Below are 24,483 nucleotides of genomic sequence, written 5' to 3'. Positions count from 1 at the left end.
CTCAACTACCTGAAGAGGTAACTTGTTCCAGTAATCAACAACTCACTGGCGAAAAAGAAAACATCCTACAATCTAGTCTAAACCTCTTCCCCTGTAATTTGAATTTATGGCCCCTAGTTCTGGAATTCTTTATAACATTGAAAATTCTGCCTTCATTTATTTTATTAACCCCTCTCAGAGCCTTATAAACTTCAATCAGGTCTCCTATAAGATGCCTGGTTGCCAAGACCTGTATAGCCCATATAACTGGAGTCGTTCCTTGTACAATCAGCCAATCTCACCATACAAGTTAACTGTCTTTGAACCATTTCAAGAAGCTCAATGACTTTTTTTCAGATGATGTGTCCATATTTGAACACAGTATACCAAATTTGAAAAATTGCCTTATACAGTGGGATTATGACCTCCATATCTCTGCAGAACATGTCCAATAAATCATCAATAATACACCATGAGCTTTCCTGGCTGCCTGTTTACACTGCTCAGAGAACTTCATATCAGCCTGTATTTGTAATTCCCATATCCCATTCTTCCTCTACTGTTTTAATCCAACACCACCAAGTGTGCAAGTTATTTTGAGGTTGCTATTCCCCAAGTATAAGACCTTGCATTCTGCTGCATGAATATGCAGCTACCATTTTTTTTCCTGACCATTCTTGAGGCCTGTTCAAGTCATACTGAAGCAGCACTGCTTGGCACTGATCGCTAATGACTCTCCAAATCTTCAAGTCAGCTGAAAATTTTGACACTGCAAAATAAAGAGCTTATAAGATACTGCAATGTTTAGCATTAGTAGAGAAATATGATTCAAGAAAGCAAGCTTATACAGCATAAGCCAAAATAAAAAAAACTTCCAATTTCACCCATCATTTTCTCCAAAAGTTTGTCCGCTTCTTCCTTGAATTTATTTAAGCTATCAACTTCCACAATGACACATGGAAGTTTGTTCCAACAATCAACTACCTGCTGGCTAAAGGCATATTTCTCCACATCTATTCGACAATTGTTTTCCTCAATTTCAGTTTACGCTCCCTCTTGTAAGAGCACCCCCCTTTGTTCCCCTCACCAGTCTTGTTGCCCCTCTGTACTTGTTCTATCAGTTATACATTGTTCCTAAAATGAGGCTTCCAGACCTGTACGTAGTATTCAAGGTGTGGACTAACTATTGCCTTATACAAAGGGATAATCACCTGCTTATCCCTGCTAGAAAAATTCCTGTATATCATTGACAAGACAACATGACCTACTCTGGCAGCCTTTCTGCACTACTAAGAAAACTTCATATCTGACTGCACAATTACCCCCAGGTCTCTTTCATTCTCCACTACCCTGACTGTAACAGCACATAATTGATACATTTCTCTGGGGTTACTGCTGCCCATACGCAATATTTTGGGCGCCTCCGTAGCCAGGTGGGAAGGAGCAGCAGTGCGTAGCACACGCTTCTTGATTAGACCGGGGTTCAAGCCCATCACCACCAAATACGGAAGATGTGGAAAGGTCAGGGAATGACCACCGCATATCCCGGAGCAATATGGCCTTAGTTGCTAATGCTCCTAAAAACCAAATAACAAACAAACAAACAAACGCAATATTTTGTTAAACTTCAGTTGCCACTTCTCAGCGTATCTGCCAAACTTTTCCAGATTCTGTTGCAGCAGCATACTGTCATTACTCTTATTAACAACCCTGCCGACCACTGTATCATCTGCAAATTTTGACATTAAGCTTGATATACCTTCATCAATATCGTTGATAAATATACAAAACAACAAGAGCACAACACCAAACCCTGAGGGACACTGGTAATAACATTAGTCCACGAAGAGTAGTGTCCATTGATTATCACTCTCTGTCTTCTCCCACTCAACCATCCTTTTATCCACTGTAGCAACTTGCCCTTAATGCCATACTGGTCCAATTTATACAGTAATCTTCCATGTGCAACAGTATCAAAAGCCTTCCTGAAATCCAAGTATATGATATCAAAATTATTTTTTCCATCCAGTTCCTTTGTGACCATGTCATAGTATCTATCAATTTGATCAGACAAGACTTCCTCTTAATTAACAAACCCATGCCGTGTCTGAATTATTACTGCAGTCTTGTCTAAATGATCCTGCAATGCTTCTTTAACCAGTGTTTCTAATATTTTCCTGGAAGTGAAGTCAAACTAACAGTTCTGTAATTATTCATGTCGCACTTTGATCCCCCCCCCTTTGTGAATTGGAGATACATTTGCATATCTCCAGTCCGTGGGGACTTCCTCAGAGTCCAAGGATGCTCTCATAATTGTGGCTAAGGGTTTGCTAACTTCCCTCGCTACCTCCTTCAATATAACTGGAAAGATACCATCCACCCAAGGAGCCTTTCTTATGTTTAACTTCAACAATTTCTCCTCCACTTTGCTCTCAGTTATTACAAAATCATTAAACTCCCCGTTAGAGTTTGATAGACATCTGGCCTTCTCCTTGAATACCTCTTCACGAATTCGTGAATGTAGATGCAAAATATTCATTTAGTTTGACAGCTATCTGAGAATGATCATGTACAGTAAAACCATTGATATCTAGTGGACTAATCTGATTTGTCCCATTCCTTGCAGAGTTTATATAAGTAAAGAAGTCTTTGCTGTTTTTCTTTGCATCCTTTGCCAAAGATTTCTCATAATCTGCCTTCGCTTGCCTAACCTCTTTGTGACTTATTTACAGACTAGCTTATATCTACCACAGGCTTCTGTGTCACCTGATAATTTATATACATTCCATGCATTTTTCTTCTCTGCCACAAGTCTCATTAGTTCATCTGACATCCATTTCGGCCTAATCCTTGAACAATATTTCTTAGTTGGAACAAAAAACCTAGTAGCTTTCAAGACTACTTCCTTGAATGTTTCCTATTTAGAGTTTGTGGTTGCTAACATGATCAGTTGGTCCCACTGTACAGAATTTAACAAATCTCTGAGACCACTATAGTCACCTTTACGTTACAAAAGTAAAAATCCTTCCCTTTACCCCTGATGGTAATTACATCTGTAAGTATTTACTTACAGATGTAAGTAAATCTCCCATATTTACTTACAGATGTAATTACAGATTACTGTTAGTGGTTCCTTTATCTGAAAATTCTTAATGCATGAATAATCACTGCTGATAATCAGATCGAGAGTGTTACTCCCTCTGGTTGCCTCTAACATTTTGCTGTAGAAAACAATCACACAATAAATCCACAAAAGCCTTGCTAGTGTGTGAGTGACCAATCCATAAGTTCCAGTCAATATCTGGGTAGTTAAAATCTCCCATTATAAGACACTGATTTACTGGTCCACTCTATTTCTCTGTATAATTGTTCACTGTACTCATCAGAGTCATTAGGCCTATAACAAACTCCTACCCTCATTTTTGCTTTCCCAGTGCTTATGTCAGACCAAACTGACTCAACATTGCACTGTCCATCTATATCAACTGGATGCACTTCCTTAGATTTTATGTGTTTCTTAACTAACAGCATAACCCCTCCTCCCTTCCTATCCTGTCTATCCTTTGTACACATTGTACAGTCAGTTCTGGTGTAACGAGCATTTTTGCAACACTAAAATGCTCCAACGTGACTGATATATTAGGGAACAATGCAGTATAATGCGATTTTCATGTTGTCTCATGTGCAATTTCGTCTGGGAATAACACCAGGTGAAAAAAAACTCGGCACCAAGCTGAAAAGCAACCTGCGCAGTAATACATACAAGTTTATGAAGTTTAAAAAATGTCAAATGTATGAGAGCTATATTTCCCATTTACTGTAGTTTTATTGGTCGGAGACACACTGTTGTCATCCGCTATATTCACAAGATAACGTGTGATATTGTAGGCTGACTCATGTTTTCAGGAGCTTGCATTTTTCTGTTTGAAGAGAAATTTCATGAGGCAGAATAGCGTGAGCGTACGAGCACATTTCTGGAGGTCAATGCCATAAAATAATAAAAACAATTTGCAATTCCCGGTAATTTTATTGGGTTTCTAACTTTTTTTAGTGTTTTACTTATCAGATTGAACTTTTTTTTTTTGAGTGCTCTGCCCCATCCCTATTTTTGCCATAAGCCCTGTTGTTTTTAATGCACAAAATACCATAATGAGGAGATTTTTAGGAATGCATGTACCGCGTTATAGCAGAACTGACTGTACTCCCCAAATTCCAATTCTACATTCCTTATATCTGTGTGACTATGTCTTTGATATTCCAAAAATATCTGCCTTTTATGTCTTTACCAGCTTCAAATTCATCAATTTTATTTATTATACTCCTAGCACTGGTGTATATGCAAGTATACATACCCCCTGTTCTTAATCTTCTTTACTCTAATATAGCCCATGTATTTACTTGTTTCATGACTCCCAGCAGTTCCCGAAATCCCAAGCAACTTCCTTTCCGGGATGCTGGTCATTTCAATAGAAGTAGTGCAAGAATTACTTCCACCTCGGCCTGCAGCTACTGTTAATCTATTAGTCTGTGAATGTCTACAAGCTAGCAGTTTTCTTAATTTTAATGAATTAATTTTAAGCAGTTTAATTAATTAATCCCTTTGTCAATGTCATTTATGAAAATAAGAAACAACAGCAGTCCAACAGTTGATCCTTGGGGTGCCCCGCTTCTGACATTACACCAATCTGAAAAATATCCATTAATCACAACCCTCTGCCTTCTGCCTTGCAGCCATCTTGCAATCCATCTTAGAATCTTTCCAGTAATCCCAACATGTTCCAGCTTATACAGTAACCTTTTGTGGGGGACTTTGCCAAATGCCTTGCTAAAATGCAAATAAATTTTGTAGAAATTGCTCCCTACATCCAGCTCATGAGTAACTCTGTCAAAATAGCTTACTAGTCAATTAAACATGATTTTTCCTTAACAAAACCATGTTGTGTGTCCTTCAGAATGCCATTTCTATCTAAATATCCCCTGACTACACTCTTAATCATTGCTTCCAAGATTTTCACTACCACTGAAGCCATACTAACCAGTCTATAGTTACAAATTTCACTCTTAGAACCGCCTTTATGTATTGACAATATGTTGGCACTTCTCCAATCCAAACGAATCTCTCCCGAGTCCAATGATGCTCTCATAATTAACCTCAATAGTTCAATACACTCTCTGGCCTTCTCCCTGAAAATTACTGGACATATGTTATCCACTCTGGGAGCCTTACTTGCCTTTAGGCTCAAAAGGTTTTCCATAAACAGTCATCTGTAATTTCAAATTTCAGTTATTCGATTCCAATTTTGATAAGTTGGGCACTTTAAGCTATGATGGTTGGATTTTGTGCTGCAGTTCCTCTAAAATCTAATGTTAGACAGCTCCTTACATACTCTTTGTATTGATTTCAGTTCCCGTGGCCTCTCTCTCTTTCTCTCTCTAAACTGCCTTGATGAGAGACCAATTGAATCTACTTTTTTTATTTTTCCTCTGCAATGCCATATCACCTGTATGGTTTGTGATGGGGAAAAGAAAGTCCATCAGAAACAACTATCTTTGCCCAACGTATTAACTTTTAAAGATATGGCAGAATTTTTCAATAAATTATTTTTAAAAATACAACCACTGCCACTATAACTGTGATATTTTTTTTTAATGCAGCAGTGGTGCCACCAACTGTAAGAGATCATTATTATACCTTTTTAGGGTAGCAGCCCTAACCTGTAGAATAATGTATCACAGCTCTTGTAGCACAAGGCTTTTGCCCTAAATTTATTTGGGATAATTATAATTTATTATTATAATTAATCAGTTAATTAAAGCAATATTAATGTTATTATAATTAAATTTTTATCAAATTACTTAATCAATAAAAAATTCAATTAAATTTTATTTAATTATTAAATAATATCAAATAAGAAAATACACCTTATTTTTTCACCACATGAAAAGCTAAAGTGTATTTGATATTTGCCATATGCACCAAAAATCTTAGTTGTATCACTGTTTACAAGCTGGTAAAAATTTATGCAGAAAAATTACTCTGAGTAACAACTTACATCATGAAAGTTAAACTTGATTTTAAGAAAGTTTTCATATTTCTTTTAATTAGGAAAATAATCAACCACTCACTTTAGCTTTCTTTATCATCTGTTTTGCAATATCTATCTTTCCCTGATGATTCTGTCCAATTTCAGCAATAATAAAACAAGGATTGTTTCCTCCAATCCATCGATTTGCACTTATCTTAAATTCCTTTGGCATCTTCCAAAAAATATACTGGATGATAGTAAAGGCTACACAGTCAAATCCAGATTTTCTGGGCTAATAGTGAGGAGAAGCACAGATAATCAAAAACAATAAACAAAATCTCATTTTTAATTTGCAGAGTTCAAGTCTCTCTCTTTTTTTTTTTTTTTGATAAAATATATGAGTGAACTCCAATTAAAACTGTAAACTGACCAACAGAGTGGCATTGTAATGCCATAATTTTAACATTTTCTATGTATTTTTCCCTTAATAATGATTTTATTTATTAACGTGGAATTCCCAAGATCAATTATACACTGGTGTTCAAAGAAAGTGCATCACCTAGGAATTTCACATTTCTAACTCATTTTCGTGATGGAATGTTACCTTAATAACTAGCATCACAAATAGAAATATAAACAAAAGGTATTTATTAATAGTTAAGGCAAAGCTAAGTAATATTTGACAGGTGCTCTCAAAATATTCCAAAATGAGCATTTCCAACCTTTATACAAAGTTTTGCTAAATATGGCAATTATGGCTGAAATGTTATCAGAAGCCCTCAATTTGCTTCAGTTTATCATTTTAAATGGAAAACAAAATGAAAGGTTCACCAGGTGCAAACTAATATTTAGTTGAACCGAATCTGGCCCTGATGACAGCAGCACACCGTCGAGGCATTAACAAGATCAATTTTTGAAGATAATCAACTGATAGTTCATGATTCCAAACACAAATTATGGCTTCCTGAAGTTCATGAACTTTCTGGCAACTGCAGATTCCACACGATGCTAACAGTTCTCTATAGGATTCAGGTTCGGGCTGTTTTCTGGCCAGCTAAGAGTTGTAATGGACTGTTCTTCCAACCATCTTTTCACCGGTAACAAATGTAAACACATTACTGTTGCACCTCTAATGCAGAAATGAAGCTAAAGTAACTACAGAAGTGCCTACTTACACTTTTTGCCTAATGACAAGGAGCAGAGTCATCCTGAAAGATGCAGCTACCTAGCAGGTTCTACTGGTTGGCAGCAATTTGCCTTCCAATATAGCCAGGTATCCATTGGAATTTATGGAACCTTTTATAAACTGCAGGTGACCTACTCTGTGATACGAAATGCATCCCCATATCATTTGGCTGGTTGGGAATTTCACTGTACACATCATACAGTCTGGATGGTATTCTTCACCACATCTATGGTGAATCGTTTGTCTCCCATCAGAGCCATGCAGATTGAATTTCTTCTCATCTGAGAAAATAAGTGACTTCCACTGCTCAGGGGTCCATTTGACATACTCCTTAGACAAAATTAATCGGGCCTTTTTCATTTTTTGTGTGAGGAGGGGCTTCTTCTTAGGACGATGGTCTACAAGTCCATTTTTGAAGAGGCATCTTCTGACTGTTACTGCACTTGCTACCACTACTGTAAGTTCTACCCATTCTCTTTTCAGCTCAGACAAAGAAGCTTTATGGTTTTTAAGGCATAAGTGCTTCAAAATGCGGTCATGTTTTGGCGTAGAGACTCATTTGCATATGGTTCCTGTTTTCCTATCAGTAGAACCGGTATTCTTGAGTTTGGAAAGAAATCTACTCACTGTCGACTGATTACAAGACACTCTATAAGCAATATGACGGGAAGAACATCCTTTCCTCACGTAAAGCAACAATAGCACTCTTTCTTCGTGAAGTCAACTGCACGTAGGCGCCTCCGTAGCCAGGTGGGAAGGAGCAGCAGTGCGTAGCACACGCTTCTTGATTAGACCGGGGTTCGAGCCCGTCACCACCAAATACGGAGGATGCGGAAAGGTCAGGGAATGACCACCGCATATCCCGGAGCAATATGGCCTTAGTTGCTAATGCTCCTAAAAACCAAATAACAAACAAACATCAACTGCACGTAACTTGTCATCCTGACACAAGCAAGGAATGACTGCAACTCTTGCAGAGCGTGCTTATATAGCTGAAAGTAACAGCTGATGCAATATTACATCATCACCTACACGTGTCAACCTTATCTGATGCAATCTGTAAGAAATATTGCCATATACTTATGTTATTCAGACGACAATTACAATTTTAAGGGGTGATGCACTTTCTTTGAACACCAGTGTAGATTGTAATTGTGATTACAGCTAAAGTATAGTACTGCTCATCACTGATGTCAAAACATAATTTTCCTCAATATTTCAAAGAATCACGTAAAGAGACTATTACGAATGGAAAAGGTGATCTCTAGAAATGTCTGATTTCAGTATAATGGCACCACCTCTTATTTCATTATAACAGTTATCACTATACTCACACCACCTGTTATTTCATTATAACAATTATCACTATAATTGCACCAACTGCTATGACTGTATTTGAATCCGGAACTCATTTGAAGAGCTCTGAATTCAAATACTAATACCAACTGAAGGAACTAATCAGGGCTGTAGTTAGCTGATCTTTGGTGGGGAGAGGATACAAGGCTTCTTCTTGTGGAGTACTCTGGGTTTTTAAATTCACACAAGGTACAAACTGTTACATATAGCTACATTTGTACAAACCTAAATAAAACTGTATTAACCAGAGTTATCCTAAGAACTGACACTATGAACTGTCAAGTAGAGTAGAGCAGAGCGCAGTGCAGTACACTGATAATCCTTTTACCTTCTGATACCACAGAAGAAATAATAAAAATTAAAGTATTGGAAACATGTAACTGGAGGAGCATGAGAGAAATTAATGCATTTCTGACCTGCTGTTAGACTGCTCTTTCATAAGTTATAAATAAAATCATCAAAATTAAAAAAAAAAAAGTCAAATGAAAAATCATGCCTGAATAATCCTTAAACCAGATAATTTGTACATATGGATAACTGAGAGTTGACTAAACATAAATAATCAAAATATATACGTTTTATAAAATATTTTATAATATCCATAACAGAATATATTAACATGGATATATATATATGAATATATTATAGCCATATCACAATTATTATGAGGGTGTTAGAAAAGTTCTGAGACTGGCAATGCTTCAGTATCATAAGAGGTTCCAGTAGGCTGGCAAGCATAATATGTTTTTAGTTGTTTACAATTGTATAGAAAGTAAAGAAAAAAAAAATCACCAATAAGTTTCCCTTATTGGTGATTAAGAAAAACTCAGTTTAATAATTTATCAATTACACAGGTCAAGAAGTATTTCTCATTGGAAAAAAAAAAAAAAAAAAAGATATATATATATATATATGGACTAGACAGATCTTTGGACAAATCCGTTTTTTTCTACAAATATGTTTTCGGTTTTCCTCTAGCATGTTTAGTTTTTGTGATGACACCAATATGTGAACATGATGAAAATGATTATACTGCTCACATACTCCTATTCAGCCAACCTACGTGAATACATATATTATTTATTTATTATTTTTTATACATTCATATTTATGAAATTGTTTTGAATATATCTAATCCTTGTTATTACATAATTTAATTATAAATTTTTTTGGATTATATCTGGTGAATTACCAAAACACATTCACTGTCATGCCTCGAAAGTGTAAAAATTATCCCCAATTACAACAGATACATGGAAAATTTACCAGTTATACTTTGACTGTCCTCTAGGTCAGTGGTCTCCAAACTTTTTTGGTCGTGCCCTTATTTTACTTAAAGGGACTAGAGTGCACACCAGAATAAAAAATTAAATATATAAATTTAATATATTTTTTTATTTATAAATCATTTACATGGAAGGCATTATATCTAAAATTACATTTATAAAATCATTTGTTTGTTTGCTTGATCTACATTTGTTCAGTAAGTTAAACAAGGTTGGAAGATATACTCTGGGCCCAAAGCGAGCACGTGGCTGCCTCGTTTTGGACATGGGTGAAACCAGTGGCATGATCAGACAAAGCTGATAAGTTTTGTCTGATCATGCCACAATTTTGTCTGAAAATTGTAAAAAAACATTTATTTACAATTTTTATTTTCAATTACATTTTGAAAAACTAAAGTTTTCATAATTCATTAATATTGATTTATTGTGGACTATCTCGTGCACCCAACTTTGGAGACCACTGCTCAAGGTGACCAAAATGAGGAATAGGGCACCACATGTAATTTGTACTGCTTGTTTGAATGTTTCATTTCACTAAGGGGGTTCACATAACAAAATTAGGAAAAATTCATGATTAAGTTAAACCTAATTATATGCATGTGTTGTTGACATATTCAGTTATTGATAGTAAGTTTGCTTTACTGCCGCATGTTTTCCTCCAATAGGTAATGCACCCTGGCTTTGTGACAGTGATGCATCATCTGGAATCAAACTGTAAATGTGCACTTTACATTCCATGCAGCAAGTGCTCCTGTTACTGACAAGCTGTGGTCTAATCACAGTGTAAATTGAAGCATGCAGTTTTTAAATTTGCATTCACTGACAAAAATATATGTTTTTAATATAGAACAAGAATTTTTCACAGTTATGTTTGAAAATGATTGAAAATATAGGTAACATCAAAAAATTAATGATTTTCTATTAATTTTTGCTGATTTTTCAAATTTTCGTGCACAGTGAGGAATTTCAAATCTTCCAACAAACAATTACAAGTTAATTTTGAAAACTGAATTTGGCTGAATTGGAAAATACCAATATTATTTATTCAGATAATATTGGATCAAAATAATATATAAATAAGGCTATAAAGTGTTTAGGGTTTAAGCCTCAAGCTATGGAAAAGTCTAGACTATGTATAAGTATAGTGCAAAAGCATCAATAATACATAGCCAAATCTGAATGAACAGAATATTAGCAAAGCGGCATTGTTTTAAGTTATATCTCATATTGTGAATACCTTCACAACAAGTTGCCAAGATATTGCACTACTTTGAATAAGTAACGCTTCACCTGAGGAGAAGACTAATGTTACTTATTCGAAGTAGTGCAATATCATGGCAACTCATTGTGAAGGTATTCACAATATGAGATATAACTTAAAACAATGCCACTTTGCTAATATTCTGTTCATTCAGATCTGGCTATGTATTATTGATACTTCTACATAGTCTAGCCTTTTCCATAGCTTGAGGCTTATGCCCTAAATGCTTTATAGTCTAAATACATCATACACCATCAGGCATCTCTCATATTGTGGAGTTATACTTCATATCTGTTTTGCCATCACTGCATCACTTGAGTACCTACCCACCCACCCACCGAAGAGGGGCCAAATGGCACAGGGGGGGAGCCTGATGACGTCCGGAGTTTCATCAGGCTCCGCTTTCAGGAAGCGTTGCTCCTCGAATAGGCAACGCTTCCCCACTGGGGTAGCGTTGCCTATTCGAGGAATTTATGAGTTTTTGAGTGGTGCGAGCTGAAGGAGTTACTGTCCCTTTCATTCTTCTACACTGTTTCTTTTCCACTCGTACTATTACTTTCCCTCTACCTTTTTGCTTTTCTAAGTCTAATAGGGACAACTGGATAGTTGAGTTATTATCCCACACAAATACAAAATAGCCCTGAAACGGCACCAGGGGGAGCCTGATGATGTCCGGAGTTTCCAAGAATAGGTAACAACAGTCTTCCCCACTGGGGAAGCATTGCCTATTCGAGGAGTTTTTGAGTGCTGTGAGTTGAAGGAGTTACTGTCCCTTTCATTCTTCTACACCGTTTCTTTTTTTCTCTTCCACTCCTACTATTACTTTCCCTCTACTTTTTTGCTTTTCTAAATCTAATAGGGACAAGTGGACAGTCGAGTTATTATCCCACACATATACAAAATAGCCCTGAAACGACGGTGCCATCTGGGTGGTGGTATCCATCTAAGAATAAGTAACATTAGTCTTCTCCTCAGGTGAAGCATTACTTATTCGAAGTAGTGCAATATTATGGCAACTCGTTGTGAAGGTATTCACAATATGAGATATAACTTAAAACGATGCCGCTTTGCTAATATTCTGTTCATTCAGATTTGGCTATGTATTATTGATGCTTTCGCACTACTGTATACTTATATATAAATAAGACTGTTTTTTTAAAGTAATTGATTTTTTGAATTGTGCTTGGAGTACTAATACTCCATTTTACTTGATTTGGCTATGTATTATTGATGCTTTCGCACTATACTTTATATATAAATAAGACTGTTTTTTTAAAGTAATTGATTTTTTGAATTGTGCTTGGAATACTAATACTGTTTTTTTAAAGTAATTGATTTTTTGAATTGTGCTTGGAGTACTAATACTCCATTTAACCAGAAAATCGCAATGCTTATTAATTTTATTCATTCATTTTTAAAATTATACCTGAATTTTAAGAAAACCAGTGGTAAGAACAAATTACGCTAATACTTACAAAAAAAAAAAATGTTTTGAAAATAAAATTTTATTAATTGAGTCTGTGTATATTTTATATACAAAGATGAGCATACATTGCTTTGTATGCTAATCTTTTATCACACTCATTTTTTTTTTCATTTTTTTATGAATAGCCTTCATTGCATATTACCACATGTATGTAGTACACATACATATGTGGCTGATATCATACACAGCATGCAACTCATGTTATGAAAGTTCCCATCCCCTCCAACTTTTGAAGAAATGAAAAATATGACTATTTGTGGATTTTTTCCTCTCCTGTTCAACCATCAACTTTACCACTATGATGACATTACATAAAAAAATAAATAACAGATCTTTTTTTTTTTTTTTTTTTGGTAACGTATGAATACTATTTTGATAATTCCTTGAATACAAGGAAACAAGAGGAAGCAATACTCTTAATCTGGTTATCAGCAATAAGTGGAGGAGAAATTATTGAGATGGACATAAAAAAGGCACCTGGGGCAGATGGAATCTATGCAATTATATTAAAGGAGGTAGCAAAGGAGGTAAGCAAACCCTTAGCCATAATTATTAGAGCATCCTTGGATTCAGGAGAGGTCCCTATGGACTGGAGAAGAGTGAATATATCCCAAATTCATAAGAGAATCAAAAGGCAACATGAGTAATTGCAGACCTATTAGCTTAACGTCTATTAAAGTCCATAGGGACCTCCCCAGAATCCAAGGATGCTCTAATAATTATGACTAAGGGTTTGCTAACCTCCTTCGAGATTGGATTTTCCCTGAAATCCAAGTAATGCATGACCGTTTGGACAGGCATGCAATTACACCGAAATCACAGCATGGATCTGTCAAGGGGTGGACTTGTCTAACCAATCTGATAGGTTACTATTATTATTATTATTATTATTAGCCATATAGTGCCAGGAAGCCTGAAGCTTATGCTGCACCAGCCAAAAAAAAAATTCTGAATTACCCCAAGAAAGAGAGAGAGAGAGAGAGAGGGAGGGAAAGGGAGAGTAGAAGGGAAGGGAATCACCAAGAAAGAGTAGAATGATGATATCCAGCTCAGGACCCTGGGTGTGCTAAGCCCATACTCACCACATGTGAGCCCCTGGGGTATGAAGCAGTGACCAAGGAACTGGATGCAAAAAATAATTTTGACATCATATACTTGGATTTCAGAAAGGCTTTTGATGCTGTTGCACACGAAAGAATGCTGTAGAAACTGGAGCAATGTGGCATTAAGGTCAAGTTACAAGGAAGAAGATAGTGAGTGGTTATCAATGGGCACTGCTCTTCGTGGACTAAAGTTATCAGTGGAGAAGTCCAGGGTTCGGTGTTGGACCCATTGTTATTTTCAATATTTATCAATGATATTCACAAAGGGATATCAGGCTTAATGTCTAAGTTTGCAGATGATACATAGTTTGGCAGGATGGTTAACGACAGTTATCAGGGTGAGCTATTGCAACAAGATCTAGGAAAATTGGGTGAATGGGCTGAGAAACAGAAGTTGAAATTTAATATTGACAAATGCAGGGTACTGCACATGGGTAGCAGTAACCCCAGAGGAACTTATCAACTGTGTGGTACTACACTCAGGGTAGTGGAGAATAAAAAAGCGCAGGAGTTAATGTGCAGTAAGACATGAAATTCTCTGAGCATGACATGCTGCAAGGACAGATCATGATGGAATTTTGTCAATGCTAGACAGAAACTCTGCTAGCAGGTACAAGGAGGTGATTATCCCTTTCTATAAGGCCATGGTTAGGCTGCATCATAAGTACTGTATACAAGTCTGGAGGCCTCACTTGAGGAAGAATGTAGATCTGCTGGAATGAGTGCAGAGAGGGCCACCAAATTGGTGAATGGAACAGAAGGGTGCTCTTACCTAGAAAGGCTTGAGTTTTGTAAATTGCAGCATTTCGAGACCAGGCATCTGCAGAGAGTTCTGATTGAGATTTTTAATGTGTTGGCTGGATTGAGTAAGCTGAATGTTTTTTTGTTTTTAGGAGCATTAGCAACTAAGGCCATATTGCTCTGGGATGTGCGGTGGTCATTCCCTGACCTTTCCGCATCCTCCGTATTTGGTGGTGACGGGCTCGAACCCCGGTCTAATCAAGAAGCGTGTGCTACGCGCACTGCTACTCCTTCCCACCTGGCTACGGAGGCGCCATGCTGAATGTTAAAGGTATTCTTCCACTTGCTGAGACTGCATACATGAAGAGCCATAAATTCAAGTTGAGGAAGGTTGGGTGCAGGATAGATGAGTGGAAGTTTGCTTTCAAAGTGGTTGATTGTTGGAACAGCTTTCATCTGTTGTTATGGAAGTGGATGGGTTGAATAAATTCAATGGAGAATTAGACAAATTATTGGAGAGTACAGATGGGTGAAGTTTTTTTTTTTTTTTTTTTTTGGCTGATGCTATATAAGCTTTCTTTCTTGCATCATTTGCCATTACTACTACTACCTACAAAGAATAATGGAGTTTTAGGAGCATCAGCAACTAAGGCCATATTGCACCACGTATACTGTCTATAAATTGCATGTTCTGTGGTCAATTTTCTGTTCTGCTGGACGAAAAACCAGAGTTTCCAGAAAAAAAAAACCATGCTATCATTGCCTGATATCAACTAACTCAGCCACATTGTGAAAAGGCCCATAAAAATTTCTCACATCATTCTCGGGACTTGAACTCAGGTCTTTTCCACACGATGTGGGGAGGATGACAATTCTACCAACTGTGCTACCCGTGAGGGCTTCATGTGCTGTAATACTATGGTCAGATTACATGCAGAGCATAGACACACACTTCAATAATGCAAAAGATAATACAATTTAGTAATGCGACTTTACCAAAACAAATAGTTGCTAATACAGACAAGGTTGTTGAAAGTAGATATCCAGGAATTATCAGCTTTGACAGTAATATTTGATTATATATATATTGCACTAACATCTTCGTATTACTTTAATATTGTTACCTGAGATGTTAAGTTACTTTTACTTGCAATTACATGCAAATACTTTTTTTTTTTTTTTTTTTTTTTTCTGTTTTATGGCAATGGTAAAGGGAAAAAATTAATTTCATTTCATATGATTTATGAAATGAAATTAATTTTATTTCATATCACTTATCTCTTAGCACTTATGTAGGGTTTTTTTTTTTTTTGCAGTTTTACGGAAAATACGAACTGCCAAGTGATGCACAGCTAGCGGCAATATTATTATTATTATTATTATTAGCCATATGGTGCAAGGAAGCCTGAAGCTTTTGCTGCACCAGCCAAAAAAAATTTTCTAAGTTACTCTGAGAGAGAGAGAGAGAGAGAACAAACAAGAGTAAGAAGTAGAAGGGAATCACCAAGGAAAGAGAAGAATGATGATATCCAGCTCAGGATCCTGGGTGTGCCAAGCCCATACTCACCAGATGTGAGCCCCTGGGGTTATGTTAAAAAAACTGGAAGCCTAAAGAATATATCTACTACTTTGGAGGGGGGGGATACAAAACAAACAGCTCATTCAAATGCATGAATTGCTCTATAGAAGACGTTTCACTGCGACTGCAATATTTTATAAATCTATTGCAACATTATGAAAACTGATGGATGTGCTACCATTAGACCCCAGGGGCTCACATCTGGTGAGTATGGGCTTGGCACTAGGTCTTGAGCTAGATATCATCATTCTCCTCCTTCTTGTTGATTCCCTTCTACTTCTGACTCTCTCTGTCTTAGGGTAACTCGGAAATTTTTTTTAGCTGGTGCAGCATAAGCCTCAGGCTTCCTTGCACTACATGGCTAGTAATAATAATAATAATTAGTATCGGTAGTGCCAAACAGTGGCGTATCGAGGTATCATAGTAGGGGAGGGCATGGCGACCATCCAGGTATCATCGTAGAGGGGGGGGGGGCATGGCGACCACGTCTTTGCGATTTTTTTTAGAACACCTCCTGCGTTCATTTTCTTTAATTTTGATATGGTTAAGGCGGGGAGGGCACATGCACTCTCTGCCCACACCCGAATACGCCCCTGGTGCCAAATGATAGAAAGAAAAATACTAATAGTGCCAAAAGCAAGCTAAAGCAGCATCAGCCAAAAAAAAAAAAAAAAAACGGTTCCCATATCACCTCCCCCCTCCATTCCTTCTAGTTCTTCTGCAACACTTTGTACTTCACGTACAAAACAAAAAAAAAAATAACTAACTTTAATATAAAATAGACTATGACAATTCTTTATTCAATGGTTGTAATGAATGTGCGTAATATGTGCTCTACTAAGTTAAAATTGTTGTTATACACTGAACAGTTAATTTACTTTATACGTTTATAAGTCCTGTTTATATATTATACTTCAAATGTAAACAAATTTTACCTCTTTCACAAAAGACTATAATTATACACTACCGCATTTCTAAATAAATCAGGTCTATACGCAATCGCGGGGTTTGGGTTTCGATGTTCACCGTTTCAGGTGATCGCTAGGGGCACAACTAGACCACAGAGTAGTAATACTATTCTTTGAACTAGACGGCAGATAAAGAAATGAACTTTTCTATTATTTTTCTGTTCTATTCCATTTCTATTCTATTTTATTCCATTCTTCTGATTGGAGAATTAGTAGAATGAATGCAAGTCCTTTCATAGTTGTAAATGCACTGCTCGACATTTAGAAAATTTAGAAAAAGTAGTGTAACAAGTGCAGTTTGCGATGAAACGAGACAAAAATTGGTACGGTAGAATACCATAGGATTCGATGAAATGAAGAGAGAGCGAGAAACTTCGGTCAGACATAAGGTACATCTCTCATCATCATCATCAGCCATTTTCAATCCACTGCAAGATGAAGGCCTCTCCAGCAATTTTCCAGTTCCTTCTGTTTTGAGCACTGGCCATCCATTTACTACCCACAAACTCATGAATTTCATCGATCCATCACCGCCTTTGTCTTCCAGGTTTTCTTCTAGCTCCTCTTGGGTACCATCTATAGGGGTTGTATAAAAATGAGCAAAAAAGGTAACGTTCCAGACGTAGATACAAGATGCTCGAAAATATCGTCACATGACATCAGTACGAGATATCATCCCCTCCAACGGCTAAAGAGCCCTTGAACCATGCTTGAAATTAGAGCGTCTATAAGATTCAGTGGAAACAAACCCCTTAGCAATAGCATCAGTATTAGTAGTGGCATATGATCCCAGGAGGCAAGTTTAAACAGCATAACACCCCTCCAAAAACAAAACCTTCTCATTTCACCCATCCATTCGCTCCAAAACTTTATCCAGTTCTTCCTTGAAATTATTTATCTTCAACTTCCACAATGAGAGATGGAAGTTTCTTCCAACAGTCCACCACTCGCTGGCTAAAGGTAAATTGCCGCACATCTATTCTGCAACTGTCTTTCCTCGATTTCAATATATGCTCCCTCAAGTGGGTAATCTGATCACGAGGAAGAATACCATCAGCAATGAGCTTCCTCAAACTATTCAAAGCCTTGGACATCTCAATCAGATCATCTCGCAGGTACCTAGTCTCCAGATGCTGCCATTTGCAGAACATAAGCCTTTTTGGTAAAAGCAGCCTTTTGTTCCCTTCACCATTCTTGTTGCCCTTCTGTGAACTCGCTCCAGCAGCTCTACATCCTTCGTAAAATGAGCCCTCCAGACCTGTATGCAGTGCTCAAGGTGTGACACGACCCCTTGAGCTCTGGCAGCCTGTCTCCATTGTTCTGAAAACTTCATATCTCATTGCACAATTACCTCCAGATCTTTTTGATTCTCTGCTATCCTGAATGTATTCCCAGGATAGCAGAGAATGAATAGCAGTAATCCAAGAGTAACATACCAATTTCACAGTTGGTATGTTACTCTGGGATTACTGCTGACCCATATGCAGTAATTTGTATTTGTTAATGTCAAACTTCAGTTGCCACCTCTCAGCCCACCTGCCCAACTTTTCTAGATCATGTTGTATCTGCATACCATCGTTACTGTCATTAACGACCCAGCCAACCTTTATATCATCTGCAAACATCGACATTAAGCCTGTTATACCTTCATTAATATTATTGATAACTATCAAAACAACAATGGGTCCAATACCGAACCTTGGGGAACTCCGCTAATAACATTAGTCCACGAAGAGCAGTGTCCATTGATTACCACTCTCTGTCTTCTCCCCTTCAACCATCCTTTTATCCATAGCAGCAACTTGCCCTTAATGCCATACTCCTCCAATTTGTACAGTAGTCTTCCATGTGCAAAAGTATCTAAAGCTTTCAGAAAATCGAAGTACTGTATATGATGTCAAAATAAATTTTTGCATTCACTTCTTTTGTCACCACATCATAGTATCTAAAATCAAATTGGTCAAGCAAGATTTTCCCTTAACAAACCCATGCTGTGTCTTAATTATTACTGCAGTCTTGTCTAGATGATTCTGAATTGCTTTGTTAACCAGTGATCCCATTACTTTCACCGGAACAGAAGTTAAACTAACAGGTCTGTAATTACTCGTGTCACTATTTGTGAACTGCTGGGGATACATTTGCACTTCTCCAGTCCGTGGGAAACATCTCTGAATCCAAGGATGCTCTCATAATTATGGATAAGGGGAAACTTACTTCTTGCTGCCTCCTTAATATAACTGGATAGACCCCTTCCACCCCAGCTGTCTTATTGTTATTATTAATATCCATATGATGCAAGGAAGCCTTAGGCTTATGCTGCACCAGGAAAAAAAAAGCTCCCGAGTAACCCTGTGAGAGAGAGAGAGAGAGAGAGAGAGAGAGAGAGAGAGAGAGAGAGAGAGAGTCAAAAGTAGTAGGGAATCACCAAGAAAGAGAAGAATGATGATATCCAGCTGAGGACCCTGGGTGTGCCAAGCCCATACTCAACTTCAAAAATTTCTCCTCCACTTCGCTCTCAATTATTACAAAGTAATTTAGTTCCCCATTAGAGTTTGATAAACTTCTGGCCACCCCTTCTCTACAGAATTACTCGTGTATGATTGTAGATTCAAAATAATTATTCAATTTATCAGCTACCTGAGCAGGATCATCAACAATTGAACCATCGCTATCAAGTGGACAATTCTTCTACCAGTGCAGACCTTAGCTCAATTAGGAGTTCGCTGTCGGGGTGCAATGCAACGTCAACTGACATCCCATACATGTTCGATTGGATTTAAGCCTGCTCGTGCTGGCCACAACAGTCGTTGGATATCTTCAGTTTCAAGCTATTCCTCCACCACTTGAGCTCTCCATGTGCAGTGACAATGTCTTGCATGAAAAGAAAATCTGGGCAAATCGCACCCCAAAAAACTGGCACGTAGGATTCAAGGATTTCTTCTCGGTACCTATTCGCAGTTATCCCTATCAAAAATATCAAGGGGGGGGGGGGTGCGGCTGTTGATCATTATTCCGCCTGAAATGAGAACACCGGCTCCACCATAAGTGTCCCTTTCTCTAATTGGAGGGACAGTACCGCATTCCTCGTTGTCTCTATAGATGAAATAACGTCTAGAATCTGTTTATATACTAAAACGGGACCCATCATAGAACAGAACTGTATCCCATTTGTCATGGATTCAAGCCACATGTTAATGGCACCAGTTTCGACGAGCTCTGTGGTGGTTCATTGGACACAAACCACTGGCTTCCTGCATAGACTCCACTTGAATTGAGCCTTCTTAACACAGTCGGTTGAAAATGTTTTCACATGTGGCCGCAGGAACTTGAAGAGTGAGTTGATGAGAGGACATCGTAGGGTTCCATCTTGCTGTTAGAGCCAGACAGGAATGTGTTCTGGCGAACGTAGCCCTCGTGCGACCTTGGCCAGCTCTTAATGCAATGGTTCTGCTTCCATAGCGCCCAGACGACACCGCGAGACACATTAAAGCCAAGATGCCATCTCCTCCTGCGACTGCCTGCCTTCAAGTCGTCTGATGGCCAGCCATATCAAAGAATCATCTAAACGACGATGACTTGTCATCCCGAGTACTCAAGATTTGGCTATCCCACTGAGCTAGCCGAAGAACAAGAATGAAGTCATGTAGTCACAACCCGTGTTTTTACAGACATGAATAAGTTGCATAATCTGCGGCTCTGTAAGGTGGTATATCGATTTCTATTGGATACTCGGAATTTTCATACCAGGATGCCTATTATAACAAATATTTGCCTTCGCGACACCGTTCACAATAAAATATTCATCGAAACATTTTCTACTGTTGATTTTGTCGAGCAGCATAGAGTAGGATTCCAGTATCTTCAGTTTACCATACACGTCCCTGATCTGATGTCCTTTTAAATGTCCGATGTTTTCATTATTGCATATTGTAACCTCGAACCAGTACGCTGCTACAAGAAAAAAAAATCCTCAAGTTTGAGATGTGGTATGGCCACCAGAGGCTCTCATTCTCAATTTATTCAGTTTCTACTGCATACCTTTTAAGAGCTGTTTCAAGCCCATAGTACTAACTTCTTTTTCTGATTTATTCCTTCTTGACCAATTTTCCTTCGTATCCTCTGTCTTTTTAGCAATAAACCCATGCTGTAAGTAAGTACTATAGGTTATAACACCTTTCGTGTTTGAACGTTTCCTTAAAAAAATAATAAAGCTGATACAGATTACCACATTTTGATGGATGACAAAATAGAGTCATCGTTAAATATTATATTATTCTCAATCTGACAGAAATTGAAAATGAAAGGAAAGTTAACATACATACATGCCGCAGAACCATTTACACACAACACAGAAGCAAACAGCAACCATTGAAGGGAGGCAGCCGAATTATAGTTCAGATTTACTGAGTTGTTGTTGTTGCAGGTTTAAAGGCGTCAGCAACTTAGACAATACATATATTATGTGTTTTGAGCTTGAGCTGCCTATTTTCCGGACGAAATACGCTTGCATGAGAGCAACTAACTAAGCCTCTTTGTGGGAAAAAAAAAAAAAAAAAAAAACAGAAAAGAAAAATTCCTTTTGTCATTCGAACCAGGGCGTTTTATATTCGGTGTAGGCAGAGCCGCCGCAAGTGGGTAGTATGAGGCCGCTACAAGTTTTCCCCGGTAAGAATTTTTGACAGTCTATCGATATTGCTTCTCTTTTTCTCTCTGAATCTGTAGTATCTTCACCAGCACGTTTCCTTTTCACACATTTCTCAGGTATTTTACTCATTTTTAGGAAATAAAACACAATTACAGTACAAAAAGGACAAAAATGAGGAGGCACTGATACACATAAACAAAGCTTCCCGCTTGTAGCGACTGAATAAACAAAGCAGTAAAGACAGAAAGGGCGGAAACACACTACTATCACTTCACGAGACTTCACTTGTATACATGTCTAACATCAAATGTGGGGGAGCTATATTTACCAATTAGTTTATTGCTCGGAGAGCACTGCTATCATTGGCTGCATTCAGAAGATAACATGTCGGGCTTCAAGGCCGAATGACATTGTCAGGAGCTCAGAATTTTCTGTAGGCGTGACAAGAGTAAAGTGGAGGAAATGATAATAGAAAATTAAATTAGAAGTAAATAATCTGTTTTCAGCGCACAAGTAAGAATATCCGAAAAAAAAATAACAACACCATCAAGGACGTTTCTCCTGTGCCTATCCCGAAGCACCCTCCACTTCGATAAGCTACTCGGCATACTCACCACAAATGTCCAGTCACAGGGACGCTCAAAAATAATGGCCAAAGGAGGAAAATAGACCTACAGAATTACAATTAACAAATTGAGAGGACAAACAAGTCGATCATTTCAATTTGCACAACTCATAACAATTTCTTACCAGATCAATTTTTAGGGTTGAGAAGTAGTTTTTTGTTGTTATTAAATTTCATTAAAATTTTTTTTTCATATTTTGTCCTTATTCAAAATTAAATAAGTCCTTATTCAAAATTAAACTTGCAGTATTTCAACTAACCTAACATACAACTAATTTTTTCTTAGCGCTGATTGAATTTCGCAATTGCGTATTTTGTCCTTGAATGTCATCCTTAATATAATAAGTCTTACTATACAGGGTGTTTCAGTTAAACGTTTCAGAACTTCTAAGAGGGGTAGGGTACATCCTGACAACTCGAAATCATATAGCAATGTGGGGTCGGAAATGCTTTCCTGAAGCGGTGTTGTACACAGAAGCACCATAAAAAGAAAAGAGACCGTAAGTGAGAAATCGTTTTAATAATACATGAAAAGAAGCAAAAGGTACATGGATTAAAGTAAGTGTTCGAAGTTTCTTCAACCTCGTATTGCTTTCGCATAGTGGTACCTTGGAAAATGTGCTACAAATCCCCTTTTTCCTGCTGAAGTGTTGTTTTCCGATGAGGCATCCTTCACAAGGGAAGGAATTTTCAACACGCATAACGACCATATCTGGGCGGTCGAGAACCCGCATGCAATACGACGTCGTGCAGCACAGATTCGATTTTCGGTCAATGTATGGGCCGGTATTATGGGAGATCACCTCATCGGACCTTACCTGTTACCGTGTCGTCTAACCGGACCTATCTACTTGATCTTTCTGCAGCAAGTATTGCCACAACTTTTGAGAGATGAACAGATTTCTGCATCGACGCAACAGACAATGTGGTTCCAACACGATGGAGCCCCTGCCCATTATAGCGGAGATGTTCGTAACTACCTGGATGTCACATTTGGTCAACAGTGGATCGGACGTGGTGGTCCCGTGCGTTGGCCTGCTCGGTCACCAGACCTATCATGTCTTGATTTTTATTTCTGGGGTCATATGAAATCGCTAGTTTATGACACCCCTGTTGACAATGCTGAGGAGCTGGTTGCAAGAATCGCAGTAGCTGGCGAAGAAATTCGAAATTCGCGTGGAGTATTCCAGAATGTTCGGATGTCCATGCGTCGGAGATGTGAGGCGTGCATTGTAGCCCGTGGAAGAAACTTCGAACACTTACTTTAATCCATGTACCTTTTGCTTCTTTTCATGTATTATTAAAACGATTTCTCACTTACGGTCTCTTTTCTTTTTATGGTGCTTCTGTGTACAACACCGCTTCAGGAAAGCATTTCCGACCCCACATTGCTATATGATTTCGAGTTGTCAGGATGTACCCTACCCTTCTTAGAAGTTCTGAAACGTTTAACTGAAACACCCTGTATACCCCCACACTCTCTTTACAAAATCTGGTGAAACCAGTGTCAAATAAATGGTCGATTGTCCATGTATAGCAGACTCTCGATTTACCGGGATCGGGTTAACCGGGACACTTCAAGACTCCAAATAAAAAATAAAAAAAATCAACAAAAAATCATAAAATTCAAGAATAGGTATACACAGATGTTTTGCAAGTCGTAAATAAGCGACAAGAAGCGGCGTTATAAGTCGTCATTGGGAGATTAATGTAACTATTGTCTTGCAACCCCCCCCCCGTCTTCACACCGGCCGCTCAAAAAAAAAAAAAAAAAAAAAAAAGATTGTTGTGTCGATTGTTGTGTTCCGTTGCACCGCAAAAAGACAAATTTTGTTTCGTTATTTATGTCAGGGATGTCGAAATTGTTTTTATAGTAAATAATTTTTTTTTTTTTTTTTTGTTTTTAGAAATTGCGAAAATGATGGGTAAACGCAAAGGAGTTGCGCTTTCAGTTAAACAAAAACTTGTATTTATTCAAAAGTTTGAAAACGGTGCATCCTTTAAATCTTTAATGATGAACCATTATAATGTTGGTGACCAAACCATACACAACATCGTAAAAAATAGAGAGATCCTATTAGATTTAATATCGACATCGCAAAAAAATAAAGGGAAGCATAGTATTGGACACGCGAGTAGTACGTGGTAAGTTTTTTCGTTTTTTATCTATCGCCATATTTTTTACGTAGGTAGGTGAACATTTTTCGATACGGTTAGTTCTCGACTTACACAATTTCGGACT

General features: G+C 37.7%; 1 protein-coding gene across 3 annotated transcripts in view; it reads right to left on the bottom strand.

Moving 5' to 3' along the window:
- NANS (N-acetylneuraminic acid synthase) overlaps positions 1 to 17,036 on the bottom strand; it is a 155,767-nt gene extending 138,731 nt beyond the window's left edge. For all 3 annotated transcript variants that reach the window (XR_016547279.1, XM_090379339.1, XM_090379340.1), the window contains exons 1-2: positions 16,939 to 17,036; positions 6,106 to 6,297 (exon numbers count right to left, since the gene is read on the bottom strand). Coding sequence is in view for 2 of the 3 variants with exons in the window: in XM_090379339.1 (XP_090235465.1) it covers positions 6,106 to 6,237 (132 nt within the window). In the remaining variant the exon portion in view is untranslated. The remainder of the gene's footprint in view (positions 1 to 6,105; positions 6,298 to 16,938) is intronic.
- Between the last annotated feature and the right edge of the window lie 7,447 nt (positions 17,037 to 24,483).

This window comes from Mastigoproctus giganteus, chromosome 8 (assembly GCF_048544385.1).
Source record: "Mastigoproctus giganteus isolate SK-2022 chromosome 8, ASM4854438v1, whole genome shotgun sequence".
NCBI classification, from domain to species: domain Eukaryota; kingdom Metazoa; phylum Arthropoda; class Arachnida; order Uropygi; family Thelyphonidae; genus Mastigoproctus; species Mastigoproctus giganteus.
Note: the sequence above shows the minus strand (reverse complement) of the source record. Positions and strands in the feature narration are given on the sequence as shown.